At 50.8% G+C, this 27,124-nt stretch overlaps 5 protein-coding genes across 5 annotated transcripts; 3 read left to right on the top strand and 2 right to left on the bottom strand.

Moving 5' to 3' along the window:
• Positions 1-2,786: 2,786 nt before the first annotated feature.
• Positions 2,787-5,626, top strand: PUR (glutamine phosphoribosylpyrophosphate amidotransferase; the record flags this gene model as incomplete). Its single annotated transcript, XM_003852724.1, has 3 exons — positions 2,787-2,916; positions 3,100-4,783; positions 5,574-5,626. 2 exons carry the CDS (start codon positions 3,160-3,162, stop codon positions 5,624-5,626), a joined length of 1,677 nt encoding a protein of 558 aa, XP_003852772.1.
• Positions 5,627-7,779: 2,153 nt separating this feature from the next.
• Positions 7,780-10,408, top strand: MYCGRDRAFT_92963 (uncharacterized protein; the record flags this gene model as incomplete). The annotated part of the gene is made up of 3 exons (XM_003852725.1): positions 7,780-7,831; positions 8,141-8,275; positions 8,355-10,408. 3 exons carry the CDS (start codon positions 7,780-7,782, stop codon positions 10,406-10,408), a joined length of 2,241 nt encoding a protein of 746 aa, XP_003852773.1.
• A 1,624-nt stretch (positions 10,409-12,032) lies between these two features.
• MYCGRDRAFT_92962 (uncharacterized protein) lies at positions 12,033-15,719 on the top strand (the record flags this gene model as incomplete). The annotated part of the gene is made up of 3 exons (XM_003852726.1): positions 12,033-12,609; positions 12,793-13,192; positions 13,343-15,719. The coding sequence occupies 3 exons, from the start codon at positions 12,033-12,035 to the stop codon at positions 15,717-15,719; spliced, it is 3,354 nt and encodes a 1,117-aa protein (XP_003852774.1).
• Positions 15,720-15,845: 126 nt separating this feature from the next.
• Positions 15,846-17,644, bottom strand: MYCGRDRAFT_41625 (uncharacterized protein; the record flags this gene model as incomplete). Its single annotated transcript, XM_003851989.1, has 6 exons — positions 15,846-16,010; positions 16,068-16,476; positions 16,541-16,962; positions 17,016-17,198; positions 17,264-17,372; positions 17,502-17,644. The coding sequence occupies 6 exons, from the start codon at positions 17,642-17,644 to the stop codon at positions 15,846-15,848; spliced, it is 1,431 nt and encodes a 476-aa protein (XP_003852037.1).
• Positions 17,645-25,029: 7,385 nt separating this feature from the next.
• On the bottom strand, positions 25,030-26,194 carry MYCGRDRAFT_100094 (uncharacterized protein; the record flags this gene model as incomplete). The annotated part of the gene is made up of 4 exons (XM_003851988.1): positions 25,030-25,543; positions 25,622-25,824; positions 25,878-26,121; positions 26,176-26,194. 3 exons carry the CDS (start codon positions 26,067-26,069, stop codon positions 25,030-25,032), a joined length of 909 nt encoding a protein of 302 aa, XP_003852036.1.
• Positions 26,195-27,124: the final 930 nt, after the last annotated feature.

Below are 27,124 nucleotides of genomic sequence, written 5' to 3'. Positions count from 1 at the left end.
TGCCGTAGTCTGCAAAGTTGAGCAGCGACCATCGAACGGAGTAGCCGGCTTCCACGAGCTCGAAGATCTGGCCGCGGAGATGCTGGCCGTCTGAGCGTGACATGATGCCAGCAACTTGCTCCAGCGTGACGACGCGTGGCTTGGCCTTGCGGAGGATCAAACCAAACGAGCCGTAGGCGACTGAGATGTTCTTTGCGTCCTGTTCGGGGTTTTGTTGGCGATTGAGCAAGGAGTGGCCCTGGCAAGGGAAGCTGATGTGCATGACATCTACGATGTCTGCAACTGTAGGTGCGCTCGTAGCGAACGTGCTGATATCTGTCTGTTGGACCAAGTTACGGGCGAAGTTCAGCTTCATGGTCTTGCACGCATCCGGCCACAAGTCGATGAGGTAATTCAGCTTCAGTCCAGCCTTCTTCGCACCCGCAGAAGTACCGCCTGCGCCAGCACAAAGATCTGCATATGAGAAGTCTGGTCGACGAGTACGAATCGATGTCACCTCTTCAGTGACTTTGTGTGTCCTACGCTCCTGGCTGCCGTCGTTGCTGTGAACCGTGACGGACTTGGATGTGTGGCGGACTGTCTTCTTCTCGACGACCTTCTGCTTCTTGCCAAATTGGTTGAGTCTACGCTCGAATGTCTCAAACATATCATTATCGTCGTCTTCGCTGTCGTCGATGGTGATGACTTCTTGAGTGCGCTTGCGCTTCGTCGCCGGAGCTGCGTTGGAAGTCGACTTGGATCCGGACGATGCGCCCTGAGCGCTCGCACGAGTGCTTGCAAAGCCGCCTCGGAACAGCTCGAACTTCCGCTCAGTCGTGATGCTAGCTCCATAGTCACACTCGTTCGGCTCCAGCTCGCGAATCTGAAAGGCAACGACCTTCTTCTTCTTGGTATCGACCTCCTCGACGTACTTCCACCTACAAAACAGATCTCCTTTCTCCTCCGCCTCCTTCCAGTCGTCCTTCGAGTAGAACTCGCCCCGAGTCCGGCCACTAAGCTCGGCGCGAGACTTATTCGCGAAGGTGAGCTTGCGCACGAGTCCCACTTGGTTAAGGCGTCGAACCTCTAACGTGCTGTCGAGTGAAGTGGTCGCGGATCCATGACGAATCCTAAGCATCGCGCAGATTTCATTCTTCTTGTTCGGGAGGAGGGTGTGGAGGAGACCTTGATAGTCTTTTGAAACAGACTCTTTCCTATCCACATCGCGGTGACGCTTCAGAAGAATGCCGTGAAGGTAGACTGTGCCAGAGAGATCTTTGGTGATAAGACGAATGCGTAGGAAGGCCGTGTACTCGTGGCCGATTCCGGTGTCAGTGCATTCAACAGTGTCGTCGCGGCGAATGCGGACACCGAACATCGTCGTAGCGAAGTCAACCTGTTCGTGACTCCGTGGAATCCCAGCGCCGATGACTTGAGCACTGACGGAGCTGACTTCTCTCTGAAAGTGTGCTTGTTCGCGCAGTCCATCGTCTTCGTCTTCCTCGGTGAGATCAATTGGAGTTCCGGTATCAGGTACATCGCCGCCGTCGTCTTCTGGATCGGAGTCCGAGATGTCGATCTGTTCAACGCCACGAGCAATTCTTCGGTATCCGTCACCTGGCTCGGTACCGCTTGCGTCACCTTCATCTTCGCTGTCGGAGAAGAGGGACAACACTGGACCACCACGTGGACGAGGAAGTGCAGCGCGGGATCGATCGATGCGGCCCAGCATACCTCGCGGGCTGGGCTGCTGAAGAGCGTGATTGCGTGTCATTGTGACCGGGCCCGCAGTGAAGGGAATGTTGTTCGTGGTTTGCGCGCGGTCGTGTAGCCAAGTAAGGTGATCGTGGTCTCGGTTTCGTGGGGGACAAGAAATGTTGTTCGTGATTGTTGTCGATGCGAGGTGATGATGATGAAAGTCCCGCTTGTTCGAGACTCGTCGCCGGTGACGCGCGAATTGTCAGAAGAAGTGAAGTAAAGTCAAGTGCGACCAGGAAGGGACGTCACTAAGGAAGTGGCAGGGACGATTCCAGCCGACGCTGTGACGGTGATGGTAAAAGAGACCAAGTGATACCTTGTTCGAGTCGTGCGCAGCAGATGAGAGGAGAGGAAGGAAGTGAGGGTCGAAATGAAGACGAAGAGGAGCGTTTGGAAACTTGCAGGTGAAAGCGAGCAAACGCAGCAGAAGGTGGGGCAGGCGAGGACACCTGCATCTTCACTTGCACAGGCCAAACGCTGGCATTGAGAAGGCATCACAATAAACTGCAGTGCAGAAATGTTGCGGGGAGCCAAATGTGACAAGTGAGAAGAAGAGACTGAGCTTACGGAGTGATGGTCAGACCTACTGAGACCAGGCTCACGGCGGAAAGAGGCAAAGGAGTAGTGAAGCGAACATGACTGTCGTCGCGCTGTCGGATGCAACGACAAATCATCGTCTTAAGGACACCGACGCAGGTGTCAAAATCCATCTCTTCACAATGACTTCGTCGAGCGCAGGACGCAGTTGGCCGACCCGCCGCGCAGCATCGAAGGCCAGCTGGAAGCACGGGCTGTTCAGATGACCGCTCTGCTTGCGATGTATTGTTCACTCGGTCTGACGGCGATGGTGATGAACGCGATGCATGAGGTGTGGACTGGAAGACGGGACATGAAGTGTGAAGGAAAGAAGACAGCTGCAGGCCTGCAGACTCTGTGCCCCACTCTCGAATTCTCTCCCGGTTCGCGGAGACCTCAGATTTAGATTTTCTCCTAAAACCCGAGACTTCACAAAAGATGTCCAAACCACTCCCACCAAAAGGCTGCCCAGCACACGGCGCATCTCGCAATGAACGGTCTGGTCTGAAAGATAGCGCGAGACACTCACTCCGCGACCACGACCGCGCGACCTCAACCGCACCAGCAATTCCTTCTTGAAGGACATTGAAACTTGAGACCGAGGTGAGTAGCTTCGCGTGAACATTTCTTAGGAACCCTCCGGGCTCCTCGTATGATGAATTGAGTATTACTTTTAGATGTTAGACTTGGGATCTTTAATGACCGGAACAAGCTCTTCCTGATCGACAACAAATTCCTTCAATATCACAGCATGAAATCTTTTGCTGTCATGTACTGACTGATAAGAGATAGAAAAGGTCGAACCTTCTCATACACTCCTCTTCCACTTTCCCACGATCCTCCAAAATGTGTGGGATCCTCGCCGTTATCCTCGCCTCCACGTCCGCGGACGCTGCGCCAGAACTCCACCAAGCCCTCTACTACCTCCAACATCGCGGACAAGATGCATGCGGCATTGCGACCTGCTCGACCGGCGGAAAGTTCTACCAATGCAAAGGCAATGGTCTCGCATCGAAGGTCTTCAACGAGGGAAAGAGAGTGCAAGACTTGCCAGGATACATGGGATTGGGACATTTGAGATATCCAACCGCCGGCAGCAGCGCGAATGCTGAAGCACAACCGTTCTACGTCAACTCTCCATACGGCATCTGCTTCACACATAACGGCAACTTGATCAATGCGCCGGAATTGAGGGAGTACTTGGACAAGGAGGCGCACAGGCACATCAATACGGAGTCGGACAGTGAGCTGATGTTGAACATCTTCGCTGATGAGCTCAACACCACCGGCAAGGCTCGCATTAATTCCGCGGACTGCTTCGAGGCGTTGAAGAGAATGTACGGAAGACTGAGAGGTGGCTGGGCATGCACGGCGATGTTGGCTGGATTCGGGCTTATTGGGTTCCGTGACTCTTACGGCATTCGCCCGATGGTGCTCGGCGAGAGGCCATCGTTGGATGTCGAAGGTGGAATGGACTACATGATGGCCTCCGAGTCCGTCGCTCTCAGTCAGAACGGTTACAGCAACATCAAGGACATTCTTCCTGGTCAAGCCGTGATTATCGAGAAGGGCAAAGCACCGGTCTTCTGCCAAGTCGAAGAGCAAAAGGACTATGCTCCGGACATCTTCGAATATGTCTATTTCGCCAGACCCGAAAGCACGATCGACGGCATTTCCGTCCACCGCAGCCGTCAACTCATGGGCTACCGCCTCGCCGACACCATTCAAAAGCAACTCGGCCCGGAAATCCTCAAAGAGATCGACGCCGTGATCCCCATCCCCGAAACCTCCCTCGTCTCCGCCTACGCCGTCTCAAAACACCTCAAGAAGCCCTACTGCCAGGGCTTCATCAAGAACCGCTACATCTTCCGCACCTTCATTATGCCCTCGCAACGAGCCCGACAACGCGGCGTCCGCGCAAAGCTCAATGCCATCCCCTCCGAGTTCGCAGGCAAATGCGTCCTGCTCGTTGACGACTCCATCGTCCGCGGCACGACCTCCCGCGAAATCGTCAACATGGCCAGAGAAGCCGGCGCTCGCAAAGTCTACTTCAGCAGCTGCGCGCCACCCATCACACACGCACACATCTACGGCATCGACCTCGCGAGTCAAGACGAGCTGGTCGCACATCACCGCACACTGGAGGACATTTCCGAGCACATTGGCGCCGACAAGGTCATCTACCAAGACCTGGAAGATCTCAAGTCCGCTTGCGCGCAAGCGAGTCCGAGGGAGAATCAACGCTTCGAAGTCGGTGTGTTCTGTGGCACGTACGTCACTCCTGTCGCGAAGGATTACTTTCAGCATTTGGAACGCATTCGCGGCGAGACGAAGAAGATGAAGGTCATGGAGAAGGCGGTGCAGGCTGTTGTGCATGGTACGGCCACGAACAAGGAGATCAAGATGGCGGCGAATGGAGTGGACGTTGATGATCGCGGGGAGGTCGTTGCTAGGGACAGCGGCTCTGATGGTGAGGACCCCTTCACATCCCACCCACGGACTCGTACTGACTGACGATGTTGTAGGTGAAGGACGTCTACCCAAACGCGAGCGTGTCGATAGGCTCTCCCGTGGCAACAGCTTTGTTGAAGGTGAAGGGGATGGAGAGGGTGACAAGCGTCAACGAAGGTCGTCTTCCGCGGATGAGAAGAAACCTGCGAACGGCGATAGTCAGGATATTGCAATCTGGAATATCAATGATAATGAGCATCGTTGATGGATGGGTATGGGGAATGAGGCGGGATGGACGGGCTGGCAGGGAGGAGTTTCTGGGTGGTCTGTAGACAGCAGAGGGTTGAAGTGCGCGAGCGCTATAAGAGGTCGGATATGGGGCCTTCTGGGTTGAGTACTTCATAATACGATGCTGTACAGGGCAGTTGAGATAGCTGTACTTCTCCTGAAGAGCATCCCTCTCTGTTGTCCGGCTTCTCGAATCTAGCCACATCTCGGGCAGATCTCGCCGCCTCCAAACTGCCCATGACCCAGGTTTGCATGTGATTGAAGTACAATACAGAGTGAATGGAACCTGTCCTCTCCCAAGGAACGCAGCCAATCAGAGCAGGCTCGCCCCACTTTAGTTCTAATTTTGAAGCTCCGACGTCAACTTTCGACTTTCGACTTCGACGGCGAACTTCAATTGAACTTCAACATCGACATAACAACAGCATTCTACACGGCAGAACTTTTCTCGTTCTGCAGGCGCGAGCAGGTGTGGAAGAGATATCATGGCGCGCAGCAAACGTTCGTAATTCCTTCATCAGTTCAGCTTTTTGCTTTTCGACACCACGGGGCGCAGGCATGTGAAGACATTTGAGGCAGTGCGTTGGCTGACTTTTGTTCGATTTCGCAGAGCAGGCGAGGAAGAATGGAGGTGGCAACGAGTACGTCTTGACATCCTCGAATTCTGTTATTGTGTCTTTGGAACGGGAAACTGACTTTTCTCACAGAGGCGCTGCTGCGAAATTCACGCCCGCTCAGCGTATGTTCCCCCACCGTGGCACTCACAACCTGTGCCTACTATTTTAGGCGTAGGATGACTCTGGGGCGATACTGATCGTTCTGTTGTTGTAGAAGAAGCGAAGAGGGCAAAGGCTAAAGCGGCCACGGCACAACAGAAAGCCACTCGGCAGGCGAAGCTAGCAAGACAAGCTATGAAGGCTCCAGCCGTCCATGGCGGATCGAGTCAAACAAACGGCAATCCGAACAAGATCACACTTCCAGGCCAGGATCCGAATCAGAACATGAACCCACATGCGGGGTTGACCAAGAAACAGAAGAAGGCGCTGAACAAAGCTGCCCAGGAGCAGCAGAGCAACCCAGTCATGCCCCCAGGGTTGACTAAGAAACAGAGAAAAGCGCAAGCACGTCAGCAGGAGGCCGCTCGGGAAAAGAATCTTCTCGAGGAGCGGCAGCAGCTGAAGCAGGACCCGATGTACGAGCCGAGCGACTCTGGGGCCCAACAGGACCATCAGATGAAGGGCAGTGGAGAGGGAGACGACGAGTATGAGCCACCCGAAGCAGAAGAATTCACCAAGCGGGTCACCAGATCGCAAGTCTCAAGCCTCCCACGGCGCCCGGCGAAACTGAGAGCACAAGACGTCCACACCGCGGCTGGCCAGCAGCAGAGGCAGGAAGCGCAAGTGCAAATTCAGCGCCCAGTTTGGCAATCTCACACGGACACCCCAGCACAGGTGAGTGACCCCATCCCAGCTTCAGCGGACATGGCAGGGCGGCAAGGTCAATTGGCCATATGCGAGGCATGGAAGCAGTGTTGGAAATCTTCCACGCTGCTGGTGCACGCTGGAACTCCAACCGTCAATACCAGAGCCATCAAGATCAAAGCAGAAACTGACCGAGCGAATGATCAGCTTCAGAGAGAGCTGAAACAAGCAGCCGCCATCCCAAGCAACGCCTCATCCTCCAACCAGATGCGAACAGCACAGGTGAGTGATCCTGAGCTTTCTCTGCGAAGGCTAAACTCGTGGCAACTGAGGAATGCCCCGCCCGAGAATGCGGAGCGCGGGCAAGCTGTCCACGCTGTGCAGGTTGGGGGCGGCATCATCTTCAAGACCATCAAGCAGCATCAACAAGAAGCTGATCAAGCCTATGTTCAGTCGCAGGGACTGCAGACTCCAGCAGCTCAACTCGTGGACGCCTCATCGCCGATGTCAGTGCATCCGTCGCAGACACAAGCACCGACAGAGAAGGAGAAGCATCTGAAGAAGGTGGGTAACAAATGGCTAGACGCAAAACAGCAGGCGCAGAGGAATGCTCGCATTGAGGCTCGAGCTGTAAGGCGAGCTGAAAAGCGGCAAAAGAAGAAGGAGGCGCTAGGGGCCGCTCAGAGAGCACAGGGCGCTTCAGGCGCCGTAGACCTTCCTTCGCGACCGTCCAAACTGCACTACACTCAAACACTCGCCAACGAGGAGAGGAAAATTGCGCAAGATGAGGCCAACGGATCGATGGTCGACGGAAAGGACGTGTCCAAGAAAGCTCTTCAAGTCGCGGAGTCCGTCCGGTATCAAGAGCTGGCGGAGAAGGGCGTCGTGATGGCCAACTTCGAGCTCATGAAGGGACGCACGACGTTCCCCCTCGACTTCTGGGAGGACTTGGCAGGAACGAAGATGGCCGCCATGTCGAGAGGCGTGGGCGTGTACATGTGAATGAGTGTGGAGTGGGAAAAGTCTTTGCATGGCTCGGTCTGGATATGGCCTCGAGCATGGCGTTCTGGGTGGGTTTGAGATGCATGAAAACGGATCAAGCTCAAGGGCTGAGCTTCACGACAAAGGCGCATGGGAAAGGGTGACCTCTTTGGAGGAACGGAGTTTGCATTGTGTTGGGCTCATTTGGGCTTGCGCTTGAGGAGAAGCATGCTTTCTGCGTCCCCAGCACGCAGCGAAGGGGTTTCTAGCCATGCCATTCGTCGTGCCAGCATTTCGTAGCAGGTAGGCGGGCTTCTGTGCCCTCATGCAAAAGCACTCGCAGTCGAGTATCTGGATTCCTTCCGCTGGCGTTCACAGTAAGTCTGTTCCACTTTCGCATCGTAACCTCCAGAAACTGCTTCAATTCACGCCACGTATTCCGCCGACAACATATCTCGATCGCCGTACCAGCTTCTGAACGAGAGCTGGGGGCGCACCTGCTAAATCACCCCGAACGGTTGCCTGGGGCGGGAATGTTTTGCGCAAGCGCTAGCGGTGTGATGTTTCGTGCGACAGCGACGTGAAGTTCAAGTCCAAACAACAAGTCCTTCGACTTTCTCCTTCTTCGTCTCGTCGACCTGTCCTCCTTCTCCATCCCATTTCCTTACACTTCAACATCATCTCAGCTACATTGCTCACCACATCCAGACTTTTAGCCACGATGGCGCACTGGTGGGCGATGAATCAGCGCGATAAAGGCAGCGGCAGCAGTGCGAATGGTTTCGGTCAGGTCACGCAGCAGGAGAAGAGTGTCTCTCGAGGTATGCTGGAGCGGTGGTGTCGTCTGTTTCTTCGACCGATCATCTCTCTCTCCGCGCAGATACTGACACACTTTGGCAGACACTTCCATGACCGACACCTTCACCACTGCGCCGCAGCCTGGCGAGTCCCGCGATCTCGGCCTGATGGCTTCCATCCATGCTCCGAAGCATGCGCCGACCGAAGGCAGCGGTCTTCGGCATACTGAGGCACAGTCAGCGACGCAGCAGCAGCCCATGGTCGGCAATGGCTTTCACGCTGCTGCAACACGTCCGCTCGAGCACCCGCCCCTGCTGTCGGGACAAAGATACCGCATCTTCGACCCCGCTCCAGACAGTGCTCCCAAACGTGTCTTCGCCATACTTTCACCATCGGGTCAACATCAGATTCAGGAGCTCAGCTTCGGCAAAGGTGGCGGCCTGAGCCAGGAAATGAAGGACACCCTGGTGGAGGTGCCTGCGCCAGACCGCGCGACTGTTGGCACGATCTACGAGATCAAACCAGACGGTACCGCTGCGCCTGTCCTGTTCACACCTGCAGACACCGTCTGGTACCAGCCGCGTGGAGGCAGCGTGCTGAGTCCCTACCTGGGATTCACAGGTGTGCGCAGTGGTCCATCTGATCGCGGCCCGGCGGCGGTTTCGTCTGCAGCTACCGTGCTTCAGCCACAAAGCGTGAACTCAAGCGCTGGTGGGCTCGTCGTGCCATCGACGTCTGTGTCCTTGGCTGGCCAGCAAGCTATGAGCAATGATTTCTGGAGACGATGCGCTGCGCCGGTGGGCTCGAAGCCGTCTCCGGTTGACTTTGCAGCTGCGCTCCAGCAAGCCACCGCGAAGTTGGACCCGCAGGCGGCTCCGTTTGTCTACCCAGCTGGCCAGCACACTGCGAGCATTGCCTTCTCACAGCAGAATGTGGCCAGCGGCTTCGATGTGTCGTCATCTTCCGCTTCGCAGACCGGCCATCATGCCGTGAGCAACCCTTTTGCACAGCAAGCCGTCGCAAAGGTCGACTCCAAGCCGGCTACATTTTCGTTCAGTTCGGACTACAAGACTTGCCAACCGTCCACGTACACCGGCCAGCAGCCGGCGTTCAATTCTGGGCAACCATCTACCTCGCGGTTCGGTCAGCCGTCTGCTCGTCCGGTGACTGCTTCCGCTCAGACGGCGGGCACTTTCTTCGGTCGGCCAGTTGTTCTGCCTACTGGATCGACCTGGTCGTTCGGGCGGCCGTCGCAGCCTTCGCAGCAGCCTTCCTCATCGCAGCCTTCCTCATCTGCGATGCAGCCGTCGAGCGTGTCAGACACTGTCAAACATGGCAAGGTACGCAATTCGAGCCAGGCACTTCAGCATAGTTCTCCAAAGTCAATCAAGCAAGAGCTGGAGGACGGCGAGATCCTGGACCTCAGTCCGTGGAGCAGACGGAGTGAGATGCAGCCTCGCTCGCCAGCGCCCTTCAAGTTCAATCCACCCACTTTGGTACCCACGGCTAAGGCCGCTCCACCGCCCGCTTCACAGCCCGCTCCGCAGGCCGCTCCACGTCAACCCATCTCCCAGTCCGTTCTGCGTCAGGCGGACAAGGCTCATAATGACAACTTCGACGACCATGTGGTAAAGCAGCGCCAATCTTTGCGGAATATTGCAGCAGACAGGATCAGGGCCAAGAAGGGTAGTCTCCGGGTCGTGATCAAGGCCTGGGAGAGTGTGCTTGAGGAGATGAAGCGGAACGGTTTGGGTTTCAACGACTCAAAGACCCCTACTGCTCCAAAGGCTCCCATTGCTCCAAAGGCTCCCATTGCTCCAAAGGCTCCGGACCCAAAACCTACGAAGAAGAAACGCAAGCAGCGCGGCCAAGCGCACAACGTACTGTCTCACAACGAAGTCCATGAGCTCGCTCGTGAGGCGGCACAGGAGGAGAGGAACAGCAGACAGATGTTCCAGGCGATGGCCTCGCAGCTGCGACAGACTCGCGGCGAGCAGCAACAGCGTCAATCCCATCCAAGTTCATACGAGAGTGCGCAGCAGAGAGACGACAGGCTGAGATCACAAGCGCTGTTCAGCCGACAACTTCACCAGGACAGGAGGGATGAGCAGAAGCGTCAATTGCGCCTTCGGCAGAACGAAGAGGGCCGCTGGTGAACGAGCGGAGCTAATGGGGCGGAAATATCAATGTCGGCGTTTTTGCGGTTTCGGTATCAGTGGTCTTTCGCTGGAGAAGGGCCATCAGACTGGATGAATCTTGTTCGGGGGTGTCAGACTTCACAGTCTCCAGAACACAATCTTGCGGCGGCAATCCCCGTTGCGACTGCGTAGCTCATTTTTGGACCGATTGGGTCCCAACCCGGGAGGAAGACGGGAGATGTCTCGACTTTCCTAGACTAACAACTTGCACTCATAAGAACAAACAATCATAATTGCACCCTTTCAAGTAGTCTGTCGGACGGACTCACAATCTTCATCCTTGGACCGGCTTCCTTTCATCAACAGTCCCTCGTGATGGTGCCGATGATGAGATATCTCGTCAGGAAAAGCTCCCTGCTGTTGTGCAAATAAGCTCGTCACGTCTCGGCAGTTCCACGCGGTGCCGTGTCTTGAAAGGATTTCTTGGCGGTGCCCACGTGTTCTTCACAAGCACCGACACCACGGCACTGCGATCGAGGAGGTACCTCTGTATTCATTTTGGCGCCGTCATGTGCATCGACACACCATCTGCGATCGATGCGTCCCGGGTCGCTGGGTTTCTCCCGTGATGAAACCTTTCTCTGGAAGACGCCGGCTCTAGCTACCGCTTTCCCAAATGAGCCGCGTCGGAATCGCGACGCCGTGTGGTAAGAGGCGTTCGGACGAAGTACCGGTGGGCGCCGGTGAGGTGGTAGAGATTTCCAATCGGGAGGGAGGACGAGGCTTCCTCTTTGCTCAGACGCTCCACATTGAGAATTCACTACGACGGAACGTTGGAAATTCGGCCTGCCTTGCTTCTTCTCTGCCTCGTTCCTGCCTTCCCCATTTACATCAGGGCTGACTTGAGTCTTCTGTCGGCGGGTAGCGCTTGAGTACCCCATCACCTCATGCATTCAAACAAGAACAAGAGCGACTTCCACCCGTCTGGAAGGAGAGAGGGACGACGCCGTGATGAGGCACATGGCGGCGCCTCTTGCCGCGCGAGGAGAGAAATGCCGTCAAACGGTTTCAAACCGCCCAGACAAGATGCCGCCACGCTAGCATACAGTTGCTAACTTTTATGCTTAGTGCCGCCCTAGAAGGGCTGCAGCACGACATGCTCGCATTCTGGCTTCGTGCCTGACGATCTGGTTGGAGTCCAACCTTTGTAGACTCCAGAGCTAGATGGCAGCCGGACAGAGCCTCCATACAGATACCGGTTCATCGAAGACAGCGTTATTGGAAAACACTCCGCTTGTTTTGCAGAGTCCATGGATGGGCGTGGCGTGCCTCGGAGAATGGTCTTGTCGGCTTCGATGGCATGCGCTGCGCTCGATGCCGTTGGGTCTTGCAACGGTAAGCGGACTTCTGGAAGGATAGATCTTGTCTCAGAAGGTACGCGTATTTGGCTACGACGTTGGGAGTCACTGGCACAACGGACGTCTAGATTTGGCAGGCATGGATTTCGCATGTGTCGTCTACGGTTCTATAATAGGTATTTATAAGAGGTATGAGGTGTCCTCCCACCCTCAAGGGCCCTCGAGGGAGTCTCTGCATGACCTGAGTCTGGTCCATTCATTCGCTTCCCAATCCCTCCGCCACCATGAGGTTCACTAACCTGTTGGCCATCGTGCTGTCCATCGGCAGCATCGCAGTCGAAGCCACGCCCGTCGACAAACGCTCCGCTCTCACTTGCGGCCTCCACGGCGACGATAGCAACCGCTATGTGATTCAGCAGACCCGCTGCACCCGTGCCAATTGTGCTATCGAGTGCAGGAAGTCCAAGAAATGCCAGGCCTACAGCTACGGCAATGGTCGTTGCCGTCAGTACTCCAACGGCTGTGCCAGCTTCATCAAGCCGAACAAGAAGTCTCCGTATGCTTTCTACGACAAGGCTTGCGCATTGCCTCAGCCGGCCAAGACCTCGACCAAGAAGACGACTACTACTACTCGCAAGGCGACTACGACTTCCGCTCGCAAGGCTACTACGACGTCTGTTCGCAGGACGTCTATCACGACCAAGCGTGCATCGACCACGACATCTCGGCGAGCAGCTACATCCACTTCTGTGAGGGGTGACCCATTGTCCAACTCGCTGTCGACGTCGACTTCTGTTCGCGCTTCTTCGACTTCGCGCTTTGGAAGTTCTTCTACTACCGCTTCTCGTGCTGGATCAAGCGGTTCGTCGTTGGCTTCATCTCGCGTTGGAGCTTCTTCTTCGACTGCATCTCGTGCTGGAACGTCTTCGTCAACTTCGTCTCGCGCTGGAGCCTCTTCGTCAACCTCGTCTCGCGCAGGCACAAGCAGCCCTTCCCGGACTGCATCCGGAACTGTGTCTCGCAATACCTCGACTACTGCTTCAGGCACTGTTCCCGGCACCTCTTCATCTGTGTCTCGCAGCACCTCGACGACAGTATCAGGCACTGCCCCCGGCACCTCTTCATCTAGGTCCTCTTCCTACGGGTCCTCTTCCTCTGGTTCCTCTTCGCCCACATCTTCAAGCACAACCTCTGCTGCCGCTCCTGGTGTCACCGCGGACTCATGCAACGATCTCAGCAGTTCGAACAACGGCCAGATGATCGTCGACATGACAATCTTCGACCTTGACTGCGACACTACCTTCGAGAACGGACAGCCCGTCGACGATGAGCCAAGAGATACGGATTCTTTCGGTGATTGTCTGACGCAATGTGCGAGCTATCAAGGCATGAATGTCTGCTCTGCTATCACATGGATCCCAACCACGGGAGAGTGTATTCTTCGGTCTGCTACTCAGGGCCCAATGACCACGAATGATGGAGATTCGGCTACGGTTGTTATTCCTTCGAATGGATCTTCCTCGGCTTCGCGGATAGCGGTTTCGACAAGTGCGGCCAGTAATGGCGATAGCACCTCATCTTTGAGCGCCGGCAGCCAGACGTCCTCTACTTCCGGTGCAGCCCAAAGTTCGACAACTATCGCGAACGGCGGCATCTCGACCTCCGCCTCGGCATCAGACAGCACCTCCGCAGCAGCTCGATCGACATCTACTTCGTCGACCGATGTCACCTCCGCTGGCAATGATCAAACGACGACATCCCGGGCAAGGAGCGAAATCTCTACCTCCTCTGCGGCTTCCCAGAGCATTACCTCTGCTGCGACTCAATCGTCATCTGCTTTATCCGTCGACGCTACCTCCGCTGGGAATGGTCAAACGACAACATCTCTGGCAAGCAGCGACATTTCGACATCTTCTTCAGCTTCTGAGAGCAGCGCCTCCTCTGCAGCCGGATCGAGCTCCGCCTCTCCGACCGATGCTGGAATTTCGGCTTCTTCGGCCTCCACTTCTCAAGGCCCCACACCTTCTTCCTCGACATCCGATAGCACTTCCGACGTGGCTGGCCCGACTTCGAGCTCTTCTTCAAACGACGCTGTAAGCTCAACCTCCGCCGCAAGCAGCGAGATCTCGACCTCTTCTGCGAGCGGCAGCGGTTCGACATCCGCAGCAAATGGCCAGAGCTCGACCTCTTCCACAGCACCCGACAGCAACGCCTCCGCTACCGCCGGATCAAGCTCTATCACAACCTCGTCCTCCGCATCGGAGAGCACTTCCGACGTTGCTGGCTCGACCTCTAGCTCTTCTTTGACCAGCGCAGGAGGCTCAAGCTCCGCCACAGACGGCGAGGCTTCGACTTCGTCCGGGAGTGATAGCAGCTCAACATCCGCGGCAAACGGTGATAGCTCAAGCTTCTCATCCTTAGCGAGCAGCGATGCAAGCTCGACGTCTATTGCAAATAGTGGCATTTCGACCTCCTCATCGGCTTCCGAAAGCACCTCTTCCGCAGTTCAATCTAGCTTCTCCCTAATCATCTCTTCGAGCAGTACCGGATCGAACGTCTTGAGCACGACTGTCACTGAAAGCACGGCTTCATCAGGAAACTCGGCCTCGATCAGCTCTGCTTCGGCCACGTCATCCGCACCCGCTGGACCCAGCGCTGTATCGTGCGATCTTCTCACAGACAGCAGTGGGCAATATGTTGCTAGCAATGGCGACACTTTCGACAATGAGTGCGACACATCTCTCGATGGCTCTCCCGTGGACGATGTTCCTAGGACCACAACTTCTTTCCAGGAATGTGTGGAGGCTTGCGCAACATACACCGGCCCGAACAAGTGTGTTGCCATCACGTTCACTGATGGTCAATGTATCCTCAAGTCGGAGACTGGCGTGCCGTCTCTCGATGGCAGCAGCGATTCTGCTACTCTGTTGCCCTCCGAGTCCTCGTCCACTTCGATATCCGCGCTTGTTACCTCTACTTCTGTCGACTCTAGCTCAAGTCTATCCACCGTAAGCGCTACATCGTCAGAAAACTCCGCTAGCAGCTCTACTTTGATCACCGCGAGCGCCACCGTGTCGCTTTCTTCGACTGTTTCATCGACAAGCGAAGGCTCATCCAGTTCTCCTGCCTCGACAGCAACGGAGAGCGGCTCTACCGGCTCTGGGGCAATCAGCACGTCGTCCAACGTCTCGTCTGCTTCCGGAACCACCCAGAGTGATGCAAGCTCGGCTTCGGCTTCATCTTCTACTTCAACGGCAACCGACGCCGGCTCTGTGAATACCACAGCAAGCAGCACATCGTCCGATGTCTCGTCTGCTTCGAGAACTACTCAGAGTGATGCAAGTTCGGCTTCGACTAGATCGTCTGCCTCGACGGATGCTCAGTCGACAGCAAGCAGCACATCATCCGACGTCTCGTCTATATCAGGAAGCGCTACTACCACTGACGGCAGCTCAACTTCGACTACATCATCCGCAACTCAATCGAGCACAACCCCTGCACCGACTGCTGCTTCCTGTGACGAGCTTGCTGCAAACGGTGGTCAGTTTGGCAGCGATAGCAAGCAGTTCCAAGCGCAATGCGACTCCAGCATTGACGGCGAGCCTATGGGCGAGCCAGAGAATGAGCCTTCCTACCAGGATTGTTCTGATCTTTGTGCTGCAACATCGGGCTGTGCGGCTTTCACTTTCGACTCTGAATCCGGCGTGTGTACTCTGTACCAGGGTTCAGTCATTGTCGTTCCAGGTACCAGCAACCCAGGCAACAGCAATCCTCCTGACGCAGGAGTCTTGCTCCCGCCTCTCTCCTCCACCACAACGACAGGATCCGCTACCCAAACCACCAACTCTGCGACCTCCTCTACTTCCACGGTTTCTACGACATCCGCTGCTCCTTCCTCGTGCGCCATCACCGCCCCTGGCGGAAACGTTGAGGATGTCCTGGAGGTTGTGAGGACAGAACGATGTACATGAATGGCCATTGATGCTGCTGGGATGAGTTCTCGTTTATTTGGTAGTCTCTTTGCTAGAAAGCTTGGTATCAGTACACGCTTCACTTTGCGTCTTCAGTCGTTAATTCTCATCGTCGGTCGACCCAATTCATGGGGTATATCTGAACCCCTCCAGACCAGCCAGTATAACCTCACCCCTATCAGCACGGCGATTCTGCCATCTTAACACCACCGTCGTCATAGCAGCCAGGCCGACCGCGAGTCCATTCGCCGCCATACAAGCGACCAGGCCAGGAACATACGCCGGAGCATCCTAAAACATACATCAGCAACTGCACCGATGCTCCGCTCACTGAAGGGGAGGACTCACCTGCTGTCGAAACACCAAACTCGAATAGATCCCCGCAACAGCGCTGAGCATGATCATCACCGCCGTCGCCACAGCTCTCTTCCCATCGCCCCGCAGATTATTCGTCATCCACGCCATGCTCGTGACCACCAATCCTGTTCCGCCCGCGTACCCGAGAAAAGTCCCCGCGTATCGAGCCCAGGGATTGCTAAGGAAACCCGTCATGCAAAGACCGAGGATGCCGAGTAGGGCTTGCAGGATGTTCGGGATGCCGCGCGTGTGGAGCCGGTCGGCGAGGATGGAGATTGGGATTACGGTTAGGATGGAGAAAACGGGTGGGAAAGCTGTGAGGACGAAGGAGAGGGACTGGGAGAAGCCGAGGCTGTTGCGGAGGATTATGGGGAGGAAGAGGGAGAAGGCGTAAGTTGCGCTGGGATGGGGGGGTTAGTATGGTATGCGAAGGATTGTGGTTGTTGGAGGTGGAAGCGGCTTACGCGGCACCGGCGAAGTACATCATGCTGAAGGAGTAGGATTTCCAGTCGCAACACGTGCTCAGCACGACTTGCAATGTCATTTTCGCTTGCGCATCGTCCGCACCTCGATCGTGTTCCAACCTTGCTTCGACGAACTTCTTCTCATCCTCGGAGAGGAATTTATTCCGTGGCGAATTGGGAAAGTCGACGATGATGAAATACGCTAGTACGCCAAATAGGACGGTGATGGAGCCCTCGATGATGTAGATCCATCTCCAGCCAGAGTAGGACGATACTCGCTCCAGTTGGGTGAGACCGTAGGCTAGGATATTGGCGAATCCAGAAAGCGCCGTGGCCGTCATGAAAAAGGCCGAGAGACGCTTTTGGAGTTCGAAGCGTTTGTACCAGGAGGAAATGAGGTAGATGCAGCCTGGGTAGAAGCCCTGAAGATATGTCAGCCGGCCGACCTTGTATTGTAGGAGAAAGGCCGTCTGACCGCTTCAAGGAGTCCCAGCATCACTCGTAACGCCACCAATGTCTGCCATGTTTGAGCGAAGCCAACCCCGAGGCTGATTAGTCCCCATGCTACTACGATACCCGACAGCAATTTCGCCGGCCCTACTTTGCGGATGAGAGCGTTGGAAGGGATTTCGAGTAAGATGTAGCCAACGAAGAAGATCTGTCAGTGTCAGCACCGACTTCACATCTGGGGGGAGATTGCCGGTCGAAAGCGGAGAAAGTTACCAGCAATGCCAAGCTCGCCCTGCTTCCAACATCCAGTCCCAGATCTTCGTCGAGTCCTGAAATCCTCGCCACGGAGATGTTGTTGCGGTCGACAAGAGAAATAGTATATCTGTATGAGGCAGCTAAGTCAGCTATGGCTCGAACAGTCTTCAAGGGAGAGTATGCAGACTGGGCCTGGGCAGAGCCTGAAAGGCCATTCTTGGATGTGTTGCAGTCTTCCACATTTCCCAGTACTCACAGGGCTCCAAGAATGGGCAGCAGGCGCCAGTCAATCTTACGGAGGACTCGCTTCTCGAAATGGCGGTCGATGAGATGCTCAGGATCAGGACTGAAGCATGAGGGAGAAGGCGATTGCCTGGTCTTCTCGTTCGTCTGCGACATGGCTACAGGCAGGGGCTTGTGGCCACGGATATCGCTGGTTCTCCGTCCAGAGCTCTGCAACGAGCGGTTCTCCAAAACGGTCCGGAGTAGCGAGGCGTTATCTTCAGAAGATGCAGTCGTGTAACCCTGTGATGCCTATCTGCCTGTCCGTTGGCTTCACAAGCAGGGCAGAAGAAGATAGGTACATATATGAGCTCCTTGCTGTTCATGAGCTTGCACCACGAATACATCCCCCACCATGACGCAGGATCAATTAGCACTGCCGATCGACGCCCTCAAAGGCCAGTGATATCGATCGTTACCTAGAACGGCAAACACAGAATGATCATCGTGCATGCGGGATTTTTATTGCCGATCGTTCTTGCCATTAGGATCAATCGTTCTGCCTGCCATCGTCATGGCGTAGTATTAGGAGTCTCTAGTACGTCTCGTTGCAGCTTGCATCGGATGGTAACCCCCAGCGAGTATAGCAGGCGGTTGTCGAGACGAGCATGCTGTCCTGTCCCGAGATAAGTATGCCCCTGCGAAGTGCACTCCGTTGGCTCCGATTGGCGCTTCTCGGAGTCTGTCCTCGTCCGAGTCGGAAGTTGTTTACACATTGTTCATGTGAAAGTGGGCGAGTAGGTGTACGATGAATGTCTGCCGCCCTATGAAGGTAGAAGACGGGATCCCATTCCTGTTGTGATTAGGCTCAAGCTGAGTGGAAGAAGACCTCTAATTAGCAGGTATATATTGTTATGCAGAGAGAATCTTAAGTGTAAGATTCTCACTTTAGCTATCTGTGTGTGTGAATGCCTTGGCACTAGTTACGTGCACTTTACTAATAGTTAGTCTAATGATCTACAACACTTCCCTATTAGCAGCTGCATTATCACGAGCTGTCTGTTACCTAAATATAGCAGGTATTTACCTACTACGTAGCTAATGCTCGGCTTTAGCTTGTTAAAAAGCATCTTCTTCTAGCTTTTTTATTCCTCTACTTTACAATCCACACCTCTTATCTATTTAGCTAATTTATTAGCTAATCTATTATCTATCCCTTATAGCTATTAATAACACAATCCACATTACTAGCTATAGCTTCTAGAAGAAGAGTAGCTTTCTCTGTCCCTAGGAAAACCTTCTAGCAAGTTATCGATAAAGTAAGAGCTGTTAGTAGTAGAGATCTCCTATAGATCTACAAAGATAGTTCTGTAGTATATTAGACTATACATTAACTTATTAGAGGAGAGATAAACAGACACTATAATAGAGTAAATGTTAAGGCTTAGGGTCCCTTCTCTTTTGTAGCTTGCTTTAATAGGTTTATAGCTAAGCTTAATAAGGATCTCCTTACTACAGACCTTATTAACATAGTAATAGAGGAGCTGTACAACCTAAGGGAGTAGGCCTTCCTAGTAGAAAACTACCCTAGTCTAATAACTCCTAATCCTTAGGGATTTGTGTTGTGCTATAACTAGACTCCTCTTAGCTAAATGTTAAGCTCTAACAAGGCAGAGATAAAGCAGTAGTTAGTAGCACAGCATCCTGTGTATGTTCTCCTTAAAATCCCTTCTTCCCTAATAGAAACTAACATTCTCCTAGGCTTTAAGTTAAGATTCTAGGGGAATTAGCTTAGTCTTTTAGTAGTAGTTCTAGGGGGGCAGGCTGTAGGTTCTAGGACATACTCTAATACTTTTGGGTTTTTATAGAAAAGTTTTCCTTTAGCTAGGTGTTTTTCTTATAGTTTCTTAGATGCTTTTGTAGAGGTGTGTAGTTGCCTCCTTTCCTTTGTACAGATAAGAATAAAATAAGTGTTCTAAGTGTTGTACTTCTTAGTTTTATAACAAATAAAATAGTGTAATTCTAGGGAGGGAATCCTTCTTAGGTAGGAATATAGGTACTAAGGCATAAATTTAAGAGCAATTTCCCTCTTCTTATTAAGGGCTAGTTAGTCTAGTAGTATAATTTCTGACTACAAATTAGAAGGTTACAGGTTTAATTCCTGTATCAGCCTCTTATTTCGTGCGACTATGTTAGGATGTGTTCCTCTTATGCTCGCACGAGATGCTCTTTTTAGTAGACGCCTACATTAGAGGATAGTGTTTAGGGATTTTGGTTTTGTTAGACAGTTTGCAAGCTGCATGTCTATCCTTACAAACTCTACCTTAATACTCCCCTTGTTATATTGCTCTCTGCAGTAATAGTTCCTAAGAGAGACATGTCTTAATCTTTTAGAGTTAGCATAGTTTTCTATAAGGCTAATAGCTGATTAATTGTCCACTTTAATAAGGATAGTAGAAATGCTTTTAGCCTAGGTAAAGGGCTAGAGCTTATTAATAAGATTCCTTACCTAATTTACTTCTCTTGTTGCCTTAGTAAGAGAGAGGTACTCTGCCTTAGTGCTAGACAGCACTACTTCTTTCTGTAGTTAAGATCTCTAGACAACTAGGCCTCCTGCAATTTTAAAGAGCATTCCTAAGGTAGACCTAGATATACTAGGATTACTAGCAAAGTTAGAGTCTAAGAATGCTTTAATCTAAATTTGCTCCTTAGTTTTCCTATACACAAGGCACTTGTTAATTGTGCCTGCAATATATCTCTAGATGTGTTTAGCTGCCTAAACATGCAAAGGTCCTAAGTTCTAAAGGAACCTTGCATAGTAGTTAACAGCAAAACTAATATCTGGTCTAGTATAGTTTAACAGATGTTGCAGTTCCCTAATAATCTTGTTAAAGAGATTATAGTCCTCCTTTGTTCCCTTATCTTAGAGGGGTTTAAGGAGGGTATTAAGGGGGTACTTAACACTCTTTGTATTGCTAAGACTATGTCCTTAAAGTTTGTCTCTAGAATAGTATTCCTAAGAGACAGACATAGAGCTATCTTTCCCTTCCTTTAGGTAAAGTCTAAGAAAGATATTAGTATTAACAACCTTAATTGTATACTTCTGCTCTAATCCCTTAATTAGCTTGTTAATCTTATAGTCTAACTGTCTAAAGATCTAGAAGTTATCTATATAAAGGAGAACAAGGATGCCTTTCCCTTAAAAGAGGCAAGTATTACTAACAGTTCTTAACAGACTAAGCTTTTAGAGAGTGTCTATAGTATCGTAGTGCTAGAGAGCAGCTGCCTACTTAAGCCTATACAGTCCTTTCTTAACATGTATAATATACTTGTAGGCATCTTTCTTAAAGAGATAAGCTCCCTCTAGTAGCTTAATAAAGATCTGCTTATCCAGGTTTGGATTTAGGAATGCAGTCTTAATATTAACTTGTCTCCTCTTCTAGCTAAAGTTAACTAAGAGGGACAGAAGTATTCTCCCTGTTGCAGCTCTTAGGGTAGGAGCGAAGGTATTAATATAGTTAAGTCCCTTTCTTTGTATAAATCCCCTAGCTGTCTATCTAGCCTTGTACTTCTCTACAGTTCTATCTAGGAGCACCTTAATCTTAAAGACCTATTTCCCTGTAAGAGGGACTCTCCCCTTAGGGAGGGTGCTAATAAGTTTCTATTTAAGGTATCCTGTAGACTTAAGTAACTTAGCTTCCTTAATAATAGCTTTCTCCTATTCCTTGTAGTTAGATCTAGAGAGAGCTTTCTTAACTGTCTTAGGATTAGACAGATTAGGATTTGTTGCTTTAAGTCCTATCTTCTAGATCTTGCTGTAGTCTTTTCTTATAACTAATCTTCTACTTCTTAAGAGTCTAAATGTGCCTAAGCTTTTAGGACTTGCTTTATTGCCTAATTTCTTAGGTCTCTTAGGGCTTCTCCCTGCTTTCCTCTTTCCTATAATATAAATGTCTAGGAAGGGAGTTATAGCATAATCTTAGAGGTCTTCCCTTTTAGGGCAATCCTCTGCTAATGCTTAATGTTATAGCTGTGTTAATAAGGCATTAGCCTGCTCCTAGAATCCCTTAGGACTTCCTTGGAATCCCTTAGGACTTCCTGTTTCCTTAGAAATATGCTCCCCCTAAGCTAGCTAGGAGGCTTCTTTATACTTAGTAGCCTCTAGCTGATTAGGCTTAGACTGCTTGTGTTAGTTATCCTAGGACTGTATGTCCTAACCTAATATTTGCTCCCCCTAAGATGTTAAAAGGGAGGCTTGGTTTCTCTCTCTCTATATAGTATTAAATATATTCTCTACTTCTTAAAAATAAGAAGTAGTAAGAGGTTAGGCATCTTGCCCTTAGGCATCCTAGCCCTAATCTTAATCCTTAGTATAGATAGTATAGACTTCCTGTTCTATAGCAATAGGTTGCATTAGTTATAGGAAACTCTCCCCCTAGAAGTCTAGGGCAGCAGGTATTATACTGTATACCTTATCCTTATTATATGTTACATAAGGAGAGGTTATAATCTTGTGCTAAAACCTAGCAAGGGTAGATAGTTCAAACTTCCAAACTATATAGTTAGTTAAAGTGTTCTCCTAGAATCCTAGATTCTAGTATTTCTCTACTCTAGGATAGAACTTCTATAAATTAGGTCTCCCCTAATTATGCAGATATGCTCTGCATCTAAATCTCCTAACCTTTGTTAGATTAATATATAGAGTTCTAGCATTAAGATCTTAATTAAATTCCTAAAGAGGAATCTTGTTAGTTAACAGGCATACTAGCCTGTTAGTAAGGAAGATTGCATATGCAACTGCAAAACTCTAGAGAGGGAGAGGTAGGCTAGAGTTAATTATTATTGCTCTTGCCTTATTAAGGATAACCTTGTTAGATAATTCTGCAATTCTATTCTGCTTAGGAGTATAGGGAGCTAAGAAATCCTATCTTAGTCCCTTATTCTCTACAAATGTAATTAGATTATTGTTGTTAAACTCTCCTCCTCTATCTAAGAACTAGATCTTAACTATCTTTTTGTACTAGTTAAATGTCTTAGTAGTCTATTTCTTAATAATTTGTGCAGCTTGTAATTTAAGCTTGCAGAAGATAGCCTATCTCCTTCTTAACTTTGCATTAGTAATTATAAGGATGTACTTGTATCTAAAGATGTCTAGTAGAAAGATTAGTCCTATAATGTTAATGTAGACCTTATCTAATAAGGATTAAGGTGTTAGTCTTAGAGTTCTTAACACTACTCTCTGTAACCTTGCAAGATTGCATAGCTTATAGTGCTTAAGTGTAGATATGTTAATCTGCTTAAGTCCTTAGACTTAAGCCTTTGTTGCACTAAGAATCTTGTTCCCTATATAGCCTAGTCTCTAGTGCTATCTTGTTATATTAGCCTTAGGCATAGCAAAGGCTAGATAGGACATGTTCCTGTTAGTTGTAGAAGCAACTTTAGTACTCCCCTTAGGGAGAGAGACAGTTGCATTCTAGAGGATTAGAACATTATAAGTAGACTAAACCTTGCCTATCTTCTTGTTATTCCTTAGAATACATAAAGATAGCCTGTCCAGGTGGACCTTGCACTTTAGCTAGAGAGTCTCTGCTAAGATAAGGTTGTAATTAGAGTTAGGAGAGTATAATACATCTTGCAAGGTAATGTTTAACTTATTCCCCTTGTACTTTATTATAATCCTTACACTTCCTAAGTATGTAACTGTGCTTTGTCTAATAGCTTAAGAGAACCTAATTAGGGTTTCTAGGGGTTTAAGGTCTAAGAACTAGGACTTGTTGTTAAAGAAGTAGTATAATGTACTAGAATCCTAGACAATAGTGTTACTCCTTTATATTCTAGCGGCAGTAATTGCTGCTCCTGCAAATAAGCTGTCTAAATTAGAGCCTAAGCCTGCATTAGAAGAGGAGATAGGCTTAATTGCTGCAGCACCCTTTCCTCCCTTCTTGTTATATCTCTTGCTCTTATCTTAGGACTTCTTCTTGTCCTTGTTAGATCCTCCTTTTCCTCTATATACCTAGGACTTTAGGGCCTTGTTAGGGTACTTCTTAAAGCAGTCTGCATTTGTGTAGATATAATAGGTACACTTAGTATACTAATTATTATCTACTATAGCACCCCTAAATCCTCCTGCTGTCCTCTATATCTGTAGAGGAGGTTCCTTAATTAATAAGGTAATTAGCTCTTTAAGAGTTGTATTCTTAATATAATAGGATTGTCTCTAGCTTCTTAGGTATTCTAGATAGTAGAGGCCCTAGATAAAGAACAGCCTAATCTGCTTATTACTAAAGGTAAGCTTTAAGACTAGAATGCTCTTAGACCTAAAGTATTATTCTATTGCAGAGATGTACTTATAATGCCACTTCTAGAAGTCCTTATAGTACTTCTAAGTGTTTGTTCCTTAGATCTTAATATTGCTAATTCTAAGAATCCTTAGGCTGTTATAAATGTTTATAGTTATAATAGGCCTATAGGTAGCTGCAATAGTATTATATAGTTCCTTAGCTGTCTTCTCTGTATCCCTAAAGTTAGGCCTTAGAGATTAGTTAATCCTTTTGCTAACAATCCCGTATGCAATTAGGTTATGCTTATGCCAGACTTAGAGAGGAGTTAGTCTTAGTCTACTAGTTAGAATAGGTTCTATTACTAGAGTGTCCCCTCCTTCTTTTTAGGAAGGAGTTAGAGCCTAGGAGGATAAAGTAGTGCTCTCCTTAGTTAGTAGAGAGGGATATTTAACTTTAATTCCTAGCTTTAGTTAGGCAGGGTACTAGGGAATGTTATAAAAGACATAGCCTAACACCTCCTTGTCTATAAGGGCTGCTTTAAGCATCCTTAACTAGTCTAAGAAGTTGCTTCCCTTTCTTAGGACTTTATTCTCCTTCGCAGTCTTGAACTTATTAGCCTATATTGCGGCTGTTGTTGTAACTAGCTCTTTCTCGGCTCGCTAGTCAACTGTCTAAATAGTGTATAATAAGGTTTTAGTAGCTGCGCTTAGAACAGACAATTCTTCCTTAAGTATGCAGTAGTTACGCCGGGCTTATAACCTATTGTAATTAGGCTTAAGCTAAGTAGAAGAAGACCTCTAATTAGCAGGTATATATTGTCATGCAGAGAGAATCTTAAGTGTAAGATTCTTACTTTAGCTATCTGTGTATGTAAATGCCTTGGCACTAGTCACGTGCACTTTACTGATGGTCAGTCTGATGATCCACAACAATTCCAGGTTCGTTTGCGATGGCTGACTCAGCAGAATCTTGTGCCTGAGGCGCCCCAAACCTAAAAAATGTCTCTTTCATTCAACTCAGGCTTGCCTGCAACGATCAAAGACTCTCGATATACATCTAATCGACCGATACCAGATCTGATCGATGCATCGATTTGATATGCACAGGGTATGACGAGTTTTCGTCGTATCAGAACGCTTGCAAACTCAAGCAATACCACAAATTGTGCCCGAAAAGGAGCTGCACAATCCACGCCGGGATGGACTCAATTCGTAAAGTCATTGCAATCATCCATCACTGCTATCCTCCTACTTACCTCGGCACCTCTTCCATCTTCACCATCTACGCCCACTTCCCCAAGACACTCATCAACACCAACCCACTCACAAAGAACACCATCGCCACGGCCGTCCTCACCGTGCTGGTCTTCAACATCTCTCCTCCCTCAATCACCCAGTCTCTCGCCCACATGTCCACCACACCCACCCAGATCAGAATACCCGCCGACAGCGCATTCAGCGTACCAAAGGAGATCATCGTGCTGGGATCATTGCCGTTGAAAGAATTCACCACGCCCAACCCAATCGCCATGCCGATCGGCGTGATGAGCGTGAACGCCCCGGCCATGAGGAATTTCCTCGGAAAGATGGAGGTATTTGGGAGCAGGGAGATTCGCGCGCCGAGGGCGAGACCTTCGAAGAATTGGTGGAAGATGATCACGACAAGGAGCGTGCGGAAGGCTTGGTCGGGGGTTACGGAGAGCGTGAGGCCGATGAGGATGGAGTGGAAGACGATACCCACTTCCATTAGGGTGACGGAGAGTTTGTCGTTGTCGGGGGAGCCGCCGTTGCCGTGGCTGTGGTGGTCGAACATGAGTAGAGGGTTGTTGTTGGGAGGTTGCTGAGCGGCGGCCTTTGCATCGTGGGAAGGTGACTCGGTGGAAGAGGTAGCGGAAGCCCCATCAGGGTTTGTTGTGGAGGTAGAGCGGGTCCGTGATCCGACGTAGCGGTGGGCGAGGAAGTCGATTAGGAAGGAGATGAAGAGACCGGCCATGACGATTGCGGAGGTTGTTCCTTCGTAGTAGACTGGCCAGCGGATGCATTGGTTTGAGAGGTAGAGCTCGGCGTGGGAGTAGAGCTGAAAGAATGGTCAGTGACGGACGCATGTATGGCGCGCGGGGATCATCTTACATGAATAAAGGCAGTGCTAATGATAATACCAGTCCCGAACTGCTTCAACATCTGCAGTGCGTTGCCGATCGTCTTACCACCCAGAGGAAGTTTCGAAATGATCATGGGAGCGTAGACTCCAATACCACTCGTGACCAAGACGACGAAGATCATGCCGACTCGTAGAGGGATGTTGTAGGAGTAGTCGGACATACCGCAATCGCGAACTTCTTCTGCTTCGGATTCGTCGCCGCCGACGCAGTGCCTTGATGGATATCAGTAAGTGCCAAGCAGAATGCGGAAGACAGATCGAACATACTCGACGGGACCGTGGAAGTGGCAAGATCGCTCCGATGAACCCGAGGGTGATGATGATGAGGAAGGTCCTGCACCGAGAGCCACCACAGCGACGTCTTCGCCTTCAGGTGAGAAGCAGAATCTGGGAATGGTCAGTTCCGGAATAACAAGAACGGCATCGCGCATGATACATACAAGCCTTCACCATCATGTTCATGACAGCCGGTGAATTGTGCAGGCACATCCTCCGTTGCTGTGGGAGTGTACTCGACCCGAACGGTCGATCCTGCGCCGTTCACGCACTGCACATCGTCCGTCGCCAGAGCCGTGCAACTTGTTACAGCTGTCGTCTGACCAGTCGCAGTCGCAGTTGCAGATACCGAAGCTGCAGTTATTGCTGGAGTCGACACAGCTATCGTCGAGAACGGCGTCCTCGAGCCATTTGGTCCAAAGCAGCCGTAAATGGCTTGTCCATCGATCGTTTCTGTGCTGCAGCCGGTGTATGTTGTCCGTGCCGATGAAGACGTTTGGGCACATGCGCCGGTCAAGGTAAAAGCCACGAGGGTAAGTGAATTTCGAAGCATCTTGTTCGTTGTGATAGGGATGGTCCGGGCAGTGAAGAAGTCCTCCAGAAGAAGTCTATATCAACGACACAAGAACGGACATCTTTCGGCTCTACACCATTCCCGCCCTCATCATGGTCTCCACGCCATGCAGACTTGGCCGCATCCCACTAAGCTTGGCCGCTTCTCCATGCCCAGTCCGTAGGATCAATGTGCCCAGAGGACAAGCAAGACCTTGATGTCCCGCGGTGAACTCTTGGCTACGGTCGTTGGAGGACCGATGCGGCTCCATAGTGGCCCCGTTCGTGGGGGTTTGCTTAAGGTAAGACGACCCGAGTGCGAGACCTCATTGGGTAGAACATCGGAAGATGGCTTCTAGAATGTTAAGTGAGCCGGAGTGATGTCTCG

The sequence above is a fragment of the Zymoseptoria tritici genome, chromosome 5 (genome assembly GCF_000219625.1).
Source record: "Zymoseptoria tritici IPO323 chromosome 5, whole genome shotgun sequence".
In the NCBI taxonomy this organism is placed as follows: Eukaryota; Fungi; Ascomycota; class Dothideomycetes; order Mycosphaerellales; family Mycosphaerellaceae; genus Zymoseptoria; species Zymoseptoria tritici.
This window is presented reverse-complemented; position numbering and strand designations above follow the sequence as displayed.